The sequence below is a fragment of the Muntiacus reevesi genome, chromosome 5 (assembly GCF_963930625.1).
Source record: "Muntiacus reevesi chromosome 5, mMunRee1.1, whole genome shotgun sequence".
Classification (NCBI taxonomy): Eukaryota; Metazoa; Chordata; class Mammalia; order Artiodactyla; family Cervidae; genus Muntiacus; species Muntiacus reevesi.
In genome coordinates, this window is record NC_089253.1 from 97,151,007 (window position 1) to 97,165,324 (window position 14,318).

General features: G+C 64.1%; 1 protein-coding gene across 5 annotated transcripts; it reads left to right on the forward strand.

Moving 5' to 3' along the window:
- The first annotated feature begins 1,327 nt into the window (after positions 1-1,327).
- DVL1 (dishevelled segment polarity protein 1) lies at positions 1,328-13,468 on the forward strand. Of its 5 annotated transcripts, none has more exons than XM_065935963.1 (15): positions 1,328-1,647; positions 6,816-6,885; positions 7,010-7,131; positions 7,427-7,512; positions 7,761-7,896; positions 8,109-8,202; positions 8,492-8,561; positions 8,639-8,778; positions 8,854-8,930; positions 9,020-9,087; positions 9,223-9,375; positions 9,957-10,088; positions 10,308-10,475; positions 10,562-10,768; positions 12,138-13,468. In XM_065935963.1, exons 1-15 carry the CDS (start codon positions 1,478-1,480, stop codon positions 12,524-12,526), a joined length of 2,082 nt encoding a protein of 693 aa, XP_065792035.1. In that variant the 5' UTR covers positions 1,328-1,477; the 3' UTR covers positions 12,527-13,468. The 5 variants fall into 5 exon arrangements, with proteins under 5 accessions (XP_065792035.1, XP_065792033.1, XP_065792034.1 ...); XM_065935961.1 differs by having other exon boundaries at positions 1,329-1,647; positions 7,409-7,512; XM_065935962.1 differs by having other exon boundaries at positions 1,329-1,647; positions 7,758-7,896.
- Positions 13,469-14,318: the final 850 nt, after the last annotated feature.

Below are 14,318 nucleotides of genomic sequence, written 5' to 3' on the forward strand. Positions count from 1 at the left end.
TCAAGGCCATCCTTCCTGGCTTCCTCAGATCACCTCTGGGGAAGCTGAGACCCAAGGGAAGACCCAGGCTTTGCTGAGTGGGCCAACCTCACAGAGCCCTCAGAGCCCAGGAAAATGGATGTCAACACCCCCCTGCAGAGGCTCACCTGAGGGTGGTCCCTGGCCTGGACTCAGGGACTTAGGGAAAAACTGGCTCCTCCAGTCAGTGATGGACTAATGTGGCCTTTTCTTGTGCTGGTCCACTGAGCGAGGATGGTCAGATGGGAGAGACCTGGCAGATGGGAGAGTCCAGGCTCCAAGCCAACTTCAAGGAGGGCAGCACCCGCGTCACTCTCAGGCTCCACCCTAGGTCCTCTCCCATCTCACTCTCGCCAGCGTGGGCCTCCTTCTAGTGGCCTCAAGTTTTCCTCCTGGTCGGAGAGGGAGAGCTGCTCTCCCCAGTGGCTGGACCCTTCACAGCCAGGGGGGCGCTGCTCCTCGTATCCTTTGCCCCACGGAGAACCCCACGCAGCTTTGATGGACAGCGGCTGGGAAAAAAAAAAAAAAATTCTACACCTGCTGCCGGAGGGCCGTGCCCCTGTGTGCGCACAGCTGCTCGCGCTGACCCTACTGTCGCGTCCACACGGGGACCCGCATATGCTTGGCCCGTGTGTCTTGGAGCCCCCGTGCGACCTGGCAGAGGGCGCGCCAACTCGGAGCTGACGCGTGGTGAGGGTGGGGGGGCAAAGTGACAGAGTGTCATCGGTTCCGGTCCGGACACAAGAATTCTCAGCTTCCCGCGTAGCCGCCGCAGCCCGTCGGTGTGACCAAAGGCGCTGCCGGACTCTGAAGAGGTGGAAGACCGGAGCTCGGCCGCGAGGACTCCAGGCCGGGCTCGGAGCTTCCTGAGGGCCCCCACCCGCCTTCTCCCCGCCGGGCGCGCCGGCCGCCCACAGGCCTGGAGTCTGACCCTGCGGACTGCCCCCCGATGCGCGTGGCGAAGGCCGGGCGTGCGCGCCCTGGGCTCCGGGCCTGGACACTGCAGGAGGCCCCGCCCCCTAGCGCGCCCCGCCCCCCCCAACCGCGCGTGCGCAGCCCCGCCCCCACGCCGCGGGCCGCCTGGTGACGTCAGACTCGCCGCTCTCGGGTGCCCCCAGCGGCCGCTCGTAGCTGGATCCGCGGTCCCTTTAACGCGCGGCCCGAGGGGGCGGCGGCGGGGCGCACGGACGCGGCGGGCCTCGCGCCCTCCCTGCCTGCGTCCCGGGCCGGGGGCGCATGGGCGGCCGCGGGCGGCAGGACAGCAGCCGGGGTTCGGGCGGGGTCGGAACAGGGGCCAGGGCCGGGGCTGAGGCCGGCAGGGCGGGCGGGGCCGGAGCGGCCGGGCGGGGACGCGGGGGCCTGGTCGCGGCCGGGCCGGGAGCGGCGCGCGGGCGGGGCGCGGGCCGGCAGCGGGGAGGCGCCCGCGTCCGAGGCCCGAGCCGGGCCTGAGCGCCGCGCCATGGCGGAGACCAAGATCATCTATCACATGGACGAGGAGGAGACGCCGTACCTGGTCAAGCTGCCGGTGGCGCCCGAGCGCGTCACGCTGGCCGACTTCAAGAACGTGCTCAGCAACCGGCCTGTGCACGCCTACAAATTCTTCTTCAAGTCCATGGACCAGGACTTCGGGTCAGTGGGCTGTAGGGCCGGTGCGCGGGTGCGCGCGGCAGGCACCTGTCCGGCCAGGCAGGGCAGGGGATCCTGGGGCTGTGACCTGGGCGGTGTCTGTGCGCCCTGGTGCGTGTGTCCCACCTGTCTGTGCTCTGAGCATAAGACGCCTGGGCCCCTGACTGCCGGCCCCGGGGTCTGAGAGCACTGGACGGTGGGCGGAGAGCGGTCTTGGCTTCTCCATTCACCCTGGGCCCTGTTCTGAGTGTGTGACTTGCGGTGGAGGTCTGTGGTCGAAGTGGACCTCCGAAATCCCATCTTGGCACCTGTCAGACTCAGAGTCCACTGCCTCCTTTATGTGGAGGGTGGGTGGGATTCATGAGGCTTGGGGTCAGAAAAGTTTCCAAGCGTTGGGGGGAAGGGGTTAGGGTGGGGATTGGGTGCCAGCCACCCAGTGGGTCTCCTAGTTAGCACAGGGGAAATGAGGTGATCCGGGCAAGGGCACACCTATCTGCCGGGGTCTGCAGGAGTTTCTGGAAGCTTAAAACAGCATTCTTCTGGCCCCCTTCTCCAGGGTCCTCAGGACAGGGCAGGGGCCAAGGTTCACTGGGCAACATGGGGCTTTATTCCACCCACCCCAGCCTTGGGGTTGCTGGCCACAGGGCCTGTGTCCCTGCTGAACCACATGCCACTTGGGTTCCTGAGAGCAGTGCAGGCCAGCTGCTGACTCTGGCAGTCTCTGGGTCAGAGTTCTCATGTCTGCCCTTAGTGGTGGCTGTCCCGGCTGAGGGGACTTCCTGCTTGTGCCGGGCCGGGCCTCTGGAACGGTGAGCGGTGAACTGGAGGCTGGCTGGACTCTCGAGCCCTGACCCAGCACAACCATGGGTAACCTGAGTCCCCCGCTTGGCAGTGCTGGTTGGGGGGGCCACCCAGAGGCCGCCTGGGCCGAGCAGGTGTGCTTGGGCGCCCTTAGGCAGCCCGTGTCCTTGTCTGTGGCTGCGTCTTGGGACTTTGACATTGAGGCCATTTCCTGGATTCTGTGGTTTGCACTGATCCTGGGCATTCCCAGGTCTGGTCAGGCTGAGGCCACTTTGTGGCTCCCAGGGAGGCCTGAGGGACATGGGGGCAGCTAGACTGTCTTATGCCCTCAATACCAGGGAGAGGCAGAGAACGGGGAATGGGGCCTTGACAGCCCCCAGCCCTGCTGGGCTCAGGTTAGGAGCTGCCCCCAGGCCAGGCTTCACAGGGTAGGGCATAGACTGGGGAGCCTGGTCTTTGACACTGGCTGTCCACCCCCCCACCCCGCCCAAACCCCGCCTCAGCTGGTTGGTCGCCTACAGTCTCACTTTTCTGAGCCTGCTCTGCTTTGGCTGTGAGCATCAGGTATGTGAAAGGGTGCTTTTGTTTTTTAACTTAGTTTATCATTTTAACAAAAATTACTGAAATCACACATGCTCTTTCACATACTGAGAGGAGTGTGTGGCACACTGTGTGCCCAGCCCCCCCTGGTTGCTGCCCTTGGACCATGATCTGGGGTGCAGCCTGAGGGGCCTGACCCTCCTCCTGTGTCTAATAGCCACTGAGCTGCAGAGACCCCTGCCCCACTCGAGGTACACTCCCAGCAGAGGCTGTGGCTGCTAGAGGATTTTCAGGACCCATGGGTGCCCTGGCCCAGGAGGTCATGGTGGGCAGGCAAGATCTGGGTCTTGAAGCAAGAGTAGGAGTTCTTCAGGTTGTCTGAGCACGACTGGGATGTGGGGGAGGGAACAAGACCAGGATGGTAGGCTGGGCTGGGACAGAGGGAGGGATTGGGGTGACTCTGGAAGGTGCAGTGGGCATGGGCGGACAGAGCAGGGGAGGCTCATCTGATTCCCCACCCCCACCCCCAGACCTGTGATTGGTGGCCTGTTGGCCTCAGGGACCCTTGGAGAGGATCTGCCTCCTTCCTTCCCTCTCTTGAGATCTACCTACAGAGTTCCAGGTTCTGTTTATTCTGTAGAGTCATTTACTCAGTGGAATAAATTTCCTCTGGGAGTGTCTGATTAGTCACTCATACTTTAGTATAAATGAGAGTTAGTCTCACCTAGGCTACCTAATGGATATAGCTGGAGGTTGGAGAAAGAGGGGGCAGGTCCTGGCTGGGCTGGGGAAGTGGCCCCCTTATGAGAGGGGTGGTCTCAGATTGGGGACTGTGAGGTCCCTGACCCTGCTGAGGCCTCTGTTCCTGACATCTCAGTTCTTGGCCTCTCTGGCCAGGAAGGGAAACCTTCCTAAGTCTAAGGTGTGGTCATAGCCACTTGCTCTGGCCGGGCCTCACTCTCCATGAGCATCTTTGGCAAGTGGGTAGAGCATCTTTGGCAAATGGGTAGAGAGTCCTGTGCCTCCCTCCCACTCTTCCTATGCAGGTCATGGCTGTGTGTCCCAGTGAAGCTGGGGAGGCTCTCAGAGCCTGTGCTGGGCTGACCCAGAGGTGCTCAGCGTTGGGCTTGGTGTGCAGCCGTGCTCACAGGCTTCTGCTGCCTTGTGCACTCCAGGCCTCCCTGGACTTGGCAGTGGCCCTGGGCCCTGCATCTCTGGGCCAGGAGCTCTGGTCTGTGGGGCCATCTGTCTGTGGGCCCTGGGGGCTGTGGTGGGAGCTGCGCTTGACCTGGTCCAGGCGGCCTGAGCTCCCACTCTGCCCTCTGCAGCTCTGCCATCTGCAGTCAGTGACCCTGGTGTTGGGAGGTTCTAGATGCTTCACCCCCTGGAGCTTGTGGTCAGGCATGGAGGGTCTAGGGTCTAGACCCTTCACCCTGGAGCCTGCAGAGCCCAAGCCTGGTCAGGAGGCAGTGGGGGGACAGATGAAGGCTCTGTGGGAACTGAGGACCCTGACTCCTGGGGCAACCCTGTATCTCTGAGGACATAGGTGGGGCATCCCACTGGGTCTCTGGGAGCCCAAGGGTCCCTGGGCTCCTGGCTCTGAGCAGGGAGCCCTGCTCTGTACGGGCCCTGCTCTGAGCAGATTCCTCGCTGGGGTGCGTCTGCGGGGGCGGCGGGTGGGGCTGGACAGCCCAAGTTCCAGGTTATCAGGGATCTCACCAGGAATCCCAGAGCTGGGGGCAACATGCCAACAGAGGTTCCCCTGGGTGGCCACCCTGAGGGTTCATGTCTTTGCTGACCACAGCTCCAGAGGTCTACTCTCAGGCTCAGAGAAGGCGCTCTGGATTGGGGGGCATTTCCCCAGGCTTGGTTGAGGCCTCCCCCAACTCCACCCCCAACCTCGTCCCTGTTCCTGGCCGTCACTAGGGATGGGCAGCACCGTGCCCCTGATGCTGGGCTTGCCCCTGGGGAGGGTGAGGCCTTTCCCCTCCCCCTCCCTCCTGGCTATCCTGACTAACTGCTCCTCAATGCCCCGACCCCCAGGGGGAAAGATGGGTGCCCTTTAGTTTTGGCCAGAAGGTGTATATCTCTCAGGCTGGGGAGGACTGGGGAAGCAGGGCCTCTGGGCCCTGGGGGGGGCGGGGCATTCATGTGTGGGTGGGCTGCATGGGGGCCTCAGGCAGCTCTGGGTGACCGATTGTCTGGAGGCACTGGCCGTGCAGGCAGTGGGGGTTCAGGGTACTGCCTGAGGTGTCCACCTCTGGGAAGCCCCATGGACCCTGTGCTGTGAGTCAAAAGGGCGGGGGCATGAGTGCAGGGAGGGCGGGGAGGCTGCTGGCCAGGCCACCTGGGCTGTGAAGTGAGAACCAGGCTCCCCCTGGGTCTCTTGCTGCAATCACTCAGAGGTGGTGCTTGGGGCCCGCTGGGCCCCCTGGAGGACTTGCTGCAACCCCCCCGTCTCCTGGCTGCAGCCGGCAGAACCCCAGGTGTCCCCAGGCCACTGCAGGTCTTCCTGTGGTGACTCCTGTATGGTCTCCCGGACTGACTCCCGGGCTGGATCTCGGCCACCCCAGAGCTCAGCTCTGTGGTGCGTGATGGGGGCTGCGGACACTTTGTCTGTTCCTCACCGGGGAGAGGGAGTCCTGAGAAATGACTCGTGTCCATTGTTCTGTCCACCTCATCTGTGCCTGTGTGGCTAGCTTGGGAGGCATCTGATGAAGTCACCATAGGACCCTGGCAGAGTGCCCCCTCCAGGCTGCCCTGTCTCCTCTGTGCACTCTGCCCTGAGGTCTTGGGGTTCTCCTGGTGGGTGGGGTGGACCGGAGCCTTGCTCTCGGGGGCCTTCTGCCCCCTGCTGCTGCCTTGGACACGCTGAGTTGAGGTGTCTGGGCCCATAGGCCATGAGGCTACTTCCTGCCTGGTCTGCAGCTCCTGTTTCTACATCGGGCCCTCATCCCAGGTGTGGAAATCTGCGGTGCTGGGTAGGGCTGCGCTCCAGGGGCCTGCTGCCGGCCCTGCCCTGCCCACCCTGCTCCCTGGGCCTCCGGGAGGCCACAGTGTGGGATGTGTCTGGGCCACAGCACTGTCTGCCCTGCTCCATGGCCCTTCCCTGCTGCCCTTCTCACCCCTTAGAACCTGACTCCTGTACCTCCTCAACCTGTTTCTGACCCCAGGGTCATTGACTTCCGTCCAAGTTAGAGTTGCCCTGGGCCTTGGCCATCTGCCTCTCCTGTCCGTCCAGGCCCACCTGCTGGGGGCAGCATGAAGGGACAGGCCAGGCTAGCCATTGGGCAGTGGTAGAGCTGGTGACACTTGCTGACTTTCAGGGCCTGAGGCTTCTCCGTGGGCCCTGCTGGCCCTGCACTTGACCGCCCTTCGAGTTGGGCCAGTGTTGTGAGTGGGGGTCTGTTTCTGTCTCCTTGGCTGGGCCAACAGGTCAGGAGGGTGGTGGCTCGCTTCTGGAGTGTGAGCTTGCGGGTCTATGTGCTGTGCATCTCCCGGGGGGTCTGCCCACACCCCACTTGTGCTGAAGCCTGCTGTGAACTGGGCCCTGCCCTCGCGATATGAAGTCTGGGGGAGTCACACAGAGCAAGGAGGATACTTGCATTTGTGTCTGGGCCCCATGGGCCCTGGGTGGGGTCCTTGGAAGGATGGTGACAGTCCCCAGAAGTGGAGGTGCTGGGCGAGGGCATCTGCACAGACTGGCATCTGGGTGTGTGGCCGGATGCCCCATGTGACCCACACCCCGGACAAGCTGGGGGCCTTAGTCCAGAGCCCAGCGGTGGGAGCAGGCCCCAGTGTGGCTGCTTCACAGCTATGTCTGCCTGCAGGGTTGTAAAGGAGGAGATCTCTGACGATAATGCCAAGCTACCCTGCTTCAATGGCCGTGTGGTCTCCTGGGTGAGTCCATGGGATGCTGGCGGAGGGCCCTGGGCTGGTGGGAGTGGAAGAAGGTACTGCCCGTGCCCAGTGCCCTGCTGGGGTCGTCTGGACGCTGGTTCCTGAGCCCTGCTCTTGTCCACAGCTGGTCCTGGCTGAGGGCGCACACTCGGATGCAGGGTCTCAGGGCACTGATGGGCACACAGACCTGCCCCCGCCTCTTGAGCGGACAGGCGGCATCGGGGACTCCCGGCCTCCCTCCTTCCAGTAAGGATTCTGGGGGGCTCTGCTGAGCCCAGTGGAGCTGAAGGGCTTGCGTCCTGCCAGCCTGTTGGAAATGGGGAGGGGCAACTGAACAGGGACCCATGGTCAGTAGGTGCTGGTCAGCAGAGGAGGGGCAAGTGGAGAGGCCCAGAGTGGGCCGGTGGGTAGATGGGGGCTCTGCTGGAGTTGAGGTCCTACTGGACGTTGGGAGGAGAGGAGCTGAGAGGGTGTTTGAGGCATGAGTGGCCTGGCCGCCCCAGCCCAGCCCTCCTCGGCACAGCCCGAATGTGGCCGGCAGCCGCGATGGGATGGACAACGAGACTGGCACGGAGTCACTGATCAGCCACCGGCGGGAGCGAGCCCGACGCCGGAACCGTGAAGAGGGTAATGAGGCCATGCCCTTGACCTCCCTGGGGCCCCCGTAGGCACCCCAAGCCCCTCCTGGCCCCCCTTCCAGTGGGGGTCCCTTGGCAGAGTTCCAGATCCAAATGCCCTAGACCCTAGTGACCCCTCAGCAGCCCTGCAGTCACCCTGCCAACTCCCAGGTGAAAGAGTGCTTGAGGTTGCAGGGGCCTCCCATGACTTCCAGGGGATCCCATGGCCAGCCCCCATCCCTGCTGTCCCCACAGCAGCCCGGACCAATGGGCACCCAAGAGGGGACCGGCGGCGGGAACTGGGGCTGCCCCCTGACAGTGCGTCCACCGTGCTGAGCAGTGAACTTGAGTCTAGCAGCTTCATCGACTCGGATGAAGATGACAACACAAGCCGGTGGGTGAGGGTGAGGGTGCAAGGTGGGGCAGGATGTGTGCCCTGGACCACACATATATGTATGCATGAGCGTGTGCACCTGGGCAGGAGATCCTGCTGGCTGCTCACTGTCTGCAGGGTGGGGATGGTTTCCCCAGGTTCAGCCTTGCCTCTGCCCCTTTGAGTTCAACTATATGGGGGGTGGCCAGACCCTGACTCTGGGCGCCCCCCAGGCTGAGCAGCTCCACGGAGCAGAGCACCTCCTCCAGGCTCATCCGGAAACACAAGCGCCGGCGGCGGAAACAGCGCCTGCGGCAGACAGACCGGGTAGGTGCAGACTGGGCAGGTGTGGGCCGGGCAGGTGTGAACCAGGCAAGTGTGGGCCAGGCAGGTGTGAATATTGCAGGTGTGCGCCAGGCAGGTGTGAACTGGGCAGGTGTGAACCAGGTAGTTCCAGACTGGTCAGGTTAGGGCCAGGCAGGTGTGAATCTTGCAGGTGGGGGCTGGCAGGTGTGAACCAGTCAGGTGTGGACTGAGCAGCTGTGGACTGGACAGGTGTAGGCTGGGGCAGGCAGATGGGTCCCACTCACAGCCCCTCACCTGGCGTCCCCTGCAGGCCTCCTCTTTCAGCAGCATCACGGACTCTACCATGTCCCTCAACATCATCACCGTCACACTCAACATGGGTGAGGCCTCTGTGGGGTGCTGGGCAGGGCACAGTGGTGGTGGGGGCACACCTCCTCACCACCCCCCTGCCCCTCAGAGAGGCATCACTTCCTGGGCATCAGCATTGTGGGCCAGAGCAATGACCGGGGCGACGGTGGCATCTACATCGGCTCCATCATGAAGGGTGGGGCTGTTGCTGCTGATGGCCGCATCGAGCCGGGCGACATGCTGCTGCAGGTGCGGGCCGGGAGAGCTTCTGGGGGGGTGGGAAGAGCAGCACCTCCACCCACCATGCTGACCTCTTGCCCCCAGGTGAACGACGTCAACTTCGAGAACATGAGCAACGATGATGCTGTGCGTGTCCTGCGGGAGATCGTGTCCCAGACGGGGTGAGGCGTGTGGGGGTGAGGCGTGTAGGGGTGGGACAGCGGAGGGGAGGGGGCTGCCTGGGTCACCTTGTGACCCGCCCACCCCGCAGGCCCATCAGCCTCACGGTGGCCAAGTGCTGGGACCCAACACCCCGCAGCTACTTCACCATCCCGAGGGGTGAGTGACCCCCTGGGGCCGGCGGGGTGGGGGTCGGGCACCTAGCCCAGCCTGAAGGGCCTCTTCTCTGTCCTGTGTTCCACTTCCCCCCACACCATCCATCTGTCCGTCTGTTGCCATGCTATGGCTGCCCAGCGGATCCAGTTCGGCCCATCGACCCGGCCGCCTGGCTGTCCCACACAGCAGCGTTGACGGGAGCCCTGCCCCGCTACGGTACGAGCCCCTGCTCCAGCGCCGTCACGCGCACCAGCTCCTCCTCACTAACCAGCTCTGTGCCTGGCGCTCCGCGTAAGTGGCAGCTCATAAGGTTGGGAACCGAGGCCCTGGCCAGGCACTCACTGGGTGCGGTTGCCACGCCAGCCTTGAGTGTTCACGGTGCTGCCGGGTCCTCATGATCGGATGCGGGGGTGCCTGCTCCCGCCCTCTTCCCTGCTCTCTGTCCCAGCAGTGGGAGTGGGAGATGCCTGGAGGGGCTCGGCGAGCCCTGGGGTCTGCGTGGAGGGGGCAGGGAGAGGCAGGTGCCTGCGTGGGGCACTCACCCTGCTTTCCTGCCACTAACATGACTAACAGCCCCAGCTCGCAGGGGAGAGGGTAGAGGACGCCCGATATCGGCCCCTGGGGCTCTGGTCTGCAGGGCCAGGGGGTCTTTCCCTGGTCGGACAGGGTGGGAGATGAAGGTCCAAACTCCTCCCGCCCAGCGCCTGCTCCCTGACTCTGCGGGGCCACTCAGCGCTGGCCCTGAGCCCCACAGTTGCTCGGCCAGCAGAGCCTGGCCTCTGAAATGGGGAAGCAGGCCAGGCCTGGGGTCTATTCTGGCCCTGTGCCACCCGTCAGCCACTCGGGCTGAGGAGGGGGGCCGTGCCTTGCAGAGCTGGAGGAGGCGCCACTGACGGTGAAGAGCGACATGGGTGCTGTCGTCCGGGTCATGCAGCTGCCAGACTCGGGCTTGGAGATCCGGGACCGCATGTGGCTCAAGATCACCATCGCCAACGCTGTCATCGGTGAGGGTCCTGCACCCGGGGGTGGGGGTGGGGCCGGGTCCCTGCCCGACTGTTGCACGCTGCCACGCAGGCGCAGATGTGGTGGACTGGCTGTGTGTGCACCTGGAGGACTTCCGCAAGTGGTGGGCGGGGGGGGGGGGTTGGGGGAGAGTTGGGGAGGGTGTTGGGGGGGGGTTGGGACCGGGTTCCTGCCTCTGACTGCCGCCTGCTGCCACCCAGGGGCAGACGTGGTGGACTGGCTGTACGCGCACCTGGAGGGCTTCCGTGAGCGGCGGGAGGCGCGCAAGTATGCCAGCAGCATGCTGAAGCGTGGCTTCCTGCGGCACACGGTCAACAAGGTCACCTTCTCAGAGCAGTGCTACTACGTCTTCGGGGACCTGTGCAGCAGTGAGTGGGGCTGCGGAGTGGAGTCCCCGAGGGAAGGCCGCCCTCCCCACCCTCACCCGCACTCCCTCTGCCCTCCCCTCTCGCAGATCTTGCCGCCCTGAACCTCAACAGCGGCTCCAGTGGGGCCTCCGATCAGGACACGCTGGCCCCGCTGCCCCACCCGGCTGCCCCCTGGCCCCTGGGTCAGGGCTACCCCTACCAGTACCCGGGACCCCCGCCCTGCTTCCCGCCTGCATATCAGGACCCTGGCTTCGGCTACGGCAGCGGCAGTGCCGGGAGTCAGCAGAGTGAAGGTGAGGGCCCCTACCTCCAAGCCCAGCCCCCTCCCCCACAGCCTGGCTCTGCCCTGCGTGCCCGCCCCCTGCCCTGCGCTCCCATCTGCTGTGTGCTCGGGCCCTGGGTGGCTTCTTCTGAAAGGGGTGAGTGGTCAGAGGCCGGGGAGAAGAGCCTAGAGTCTTCAGGGGTTGTGTGGGTGTGTTGGTGGTCCAGATGGGGCAGAGGCAGAGAGAGATGGTGTGGGAATGGGGGCATGGGATGTGATGGCCCAGGGTGGGGGAGCAGCAGAGGGGCCCTGAGACCCTCCCCCCAGCACCTGCAGCACAGCAGGGAGCAGAGGTGACAGTTCCACAGATGACCGCAGCCCGCTGCTGGGACGTGAAGGACAGCTGAGCAGGAGGGTTGGGGTGTCACAGAGGAGCATCTTTTGGGACACTGTCCTGAGGCTGAGTGGGGGGGACAGCAAGGCCCATGGGCACATGCCCCCAAAAGCCTCAGGGGAGAGGTCTGGTGGGTGACTCGGTGGAACCAGAAGGGGGCGGGGAGAGAGGACAGTGGATCAGGGGCAGCAGTGTCTAAGGGGAAGCATGTTGGGTGCTGAGGCCAGTGGGCACATGCCCCCAGCGTCTGGGGAAAGATCTGGTGGGTGGCTTGATGGACCCAGGAGGGGATGGGGAGAGAGAACGGTGGAGCAGGGGCAGCAATGTCCAAGGGGAAGCGTGTTGGGCGCCGGTGGACCTTGCACAGGCCCAGCTGGTGGTGTGGGTGCCTGGCTGCTGGTGTGTAACTCCTCTATCCCTTGCTTTGTGCTGAGCAAGCCTTAGACTGAAGGACTAGCGGAGCGGACCCTCGGGGCCGGTAAGCCAGGGTCCTGCTCGGCGTCCCCCTCCGCACATCCCCAGCCAGTGGGCGTCTTCAGGTTCCCAACATGTCCTGAGTGCCCAGGAGGGGCTGAGCTGAGTAGCTGGCCAGGGCTCTGGGGGCAGATGAAAGGTGGGTCTCGGGTGGGGAGCCCATGGTGGCTGGCAGTGCCCCAGGCACACGGCCTCCTCTGGGCCTCTGTTTCCCAGCTGCAAGACCAGGTCCTCGGTCCAGGCACTGGTGTGAGGAGTGGGAATCGAGCTAGCCCTGGAGCATCCCTGCCTGTCTGCTACTGCCCCGCCCCTGCCCCACCCCGCATCTCTTCTCCTCTGCCTGCTGCAGCTGCTTCCACTTCCCTGGGCTGGGCCAGTCTGGCCCTCATGTCTGCATGGCTGCCCACCCCTACCTGCACCCGCTCAGGACAATTGGTGCTGCCCCTGGTGGTCCCGGCCATGGCCTTCTGTCTTGGAAGAGGGAAGGCCTAGTACTGACCATACCATTCCTCTCCCCTGTTTTTGACCTCAGGAAGCAAAAGCAGTGGGTCCACCCGGAGTGCTGGTGGGAGCAGCCGTCGGGCCCTGGGCCGTGAGAAGGAGAGCCGGTCGGCTGGAGCTGGGGGCAGCGGCAGCGAGTCAGACCACACGGCACCAAGCGGGGCGGGTGGCAGTGGTTGGCGGGAGCGTCCGCCTAGCCAACTCAGCCGTGGCAGCAGTCCACGCAGCCAGGCCTCAGCTGCTGCCCCAGGGCTCCCCCCGCTGCACCCCCTGACAAAGGCCTACTCGGTGGTGGGTGGGCCACCTGGGGGGCCACCTGTCCGGGAGCTGGCCGCTGTCCCACCAGAGCTGACGGGCAGCCGCCAGTCCTTCCAGAAGGCCATGGGGAACCCCTGTGAGTTCTTTGTGGATATCATGTGACCGAGGCGAGAGTGCCTTCAGCCCAGTCCTGCTGTGAGGAGGCCCAGGGTCCTGCTCTTGCAGGAGGGCCCTGCTCCTAGAGCTTGTGTGGGCTTGCCTTAGCAGCCATCGCAGGTCAGACCTGTGCTTGCTGCCATGGGGTCTGGGCCTGGACAGAGTGGCAGCAGGCTGGAGGGGAAGGGCTGAGGGCAGCCCAGACCACCGTGATCTGGATGGCGGCTCATCCACCCCTGGCTGGAGCTGTCAGTGCAGACCCTGGGCAGGAGGGGCATCTCCCTGTGCTCGGGCAGGTCTGACCCACCCTTCTTGGCGTATGCCTCAGGGACCCCAGCTTGCCCACAGAGCTGCGCACGGGGCCTCAGACTGAGCTGAGGTGGCCACTAGGCCTGGACCCCACCGGGTTCACAGGCCCCACCCATCTTGCCTAGGCCAGGATTGGGGGGGTTCTCTCGGGGTTAGAATCATAGCCCCAAGGTCCCTCTGTGGCTGCCCAAGGTAGGGATCTAATTTATTTATTTATTGTCTGGCCTGTGTGCTCTGTGGGGTGGCAGCCAAGACAGCTGTCCCCTACCCCAGCCACCGGAACAGTTTCGTGTGTCCCCCCTGCAGGGACACAGGTCGTGTCTGGAGGTGTGCGGGAGGACAGTGAGGGGGAGGCAGCAGGATGGGGGACCCTGAGGAGTGAGGGCCACAGACGCGCACAGCTGCTGCAGGGGCAGGGTTTAGAGCAGAGGGCGTGGCCAGCTCAGCCTTCCTTGTGATCTTAGGGTGGCCTCCCACCCACCCACGCACGCACACATGCACGTCGCTTCCGTCCGGCATCTTTGGCCTGCACATGTCTGCACTGTAGATACTATATCCAGTTGGGAGCGTCGTCCAGATAGTTAATAGAGCTGCTTCTGTGTAAATGCTATTTTAAACACTAAAAAGCGTTTAATTTTATGGGAATGATGTGTGACCTGTGTCTCTTCCCCAGTTTAGGAGGTTGGGCTGCAGGGGCTGGGTCAACTTCCCCAGGGTCCAGCTGAGAACTGACCCAGGACTGGCTTGGTGCTGTCCTCTGGGTGCCAGCTCACCAAGGCCCTGCCCACAGCCGACCTGGCAGGCAGTCTTCTGTCCGTGGTGCTGGCTCCTGGCTCTGGGGCAGGGGTGGGGTGGGGAGTAGGGATCCCTGTGGCTGGTGCTGGCCATAGTGCTGACCCCCCCCCCCCCCACACCTGCCTGCGCTCTGTCTGTGGTGCTGGAGGTGACTGGCCTCCATTCTGCTGGCTCACTGGCCAGGGAGAGAGAAGGAAGCTGGGTGCCCCCTCCCTTCTGAGGAGGCCTCTGCCTTGTGCTGGGGCCCAGGTCAGGTACACACTCCTGCAGAGGGGTTGAGAAAGCCCCATCCACCTCCCAACATCCCACTCTTGTGATGCTTGGAGAGGATGGGGGTGGGGGCCTCCACTGGGCCCAAGCAGGCAAGTGACACCCAACTTTGCCTTCATGTGGCCCCTGGGGTCTGCCCTGAGCACTCTGTAGCTTCATGGAGCCCCAAGAACCCTCTATGGGCCTCTGACTGGAACAGTGGGGCTGGGTCACCTGTGTAGGCTAGGGCTCGGCCAGGACAAGACAGAGCCTAACTCGGGGGCCCCAGGTGATGAGATCCCATTGGGCTGAGGCCACTTATGCACTCTGGAGGTCACTCTGGGGTCAAGGTGAGCAGAATCTAGGGCTGTGAGTCTCAGTGGAGTTAAGGCCCAGTCTGCAGGTTACTGCATGGAAACTTGATTTGGGGGTGCCTCAACGAGGT

Coding starts and splice junctions, on each gene's coding strand:
- DVL1 (XM_065935960.1), top strand. CDS start 1,478: ATGGCGGAGACCAAGATCATCTATCACATGGACGAGGAGGAGACGCCG. Junction 8,779..8,853: donor CGGGCGACATGCTGCTGCAG/GTGCGGGCCGGG, acceptor TCTTGCCCCCAG/GTGAACGACGTCAACTTCGA. Junction 10,769..12,137: donor CGGGAGTCAGCAGAGTGAAG/GTGAGGGCCCCT, acceptor TTTTGACCTCAG/GAAGCAAAAGCAGTGGGTCC.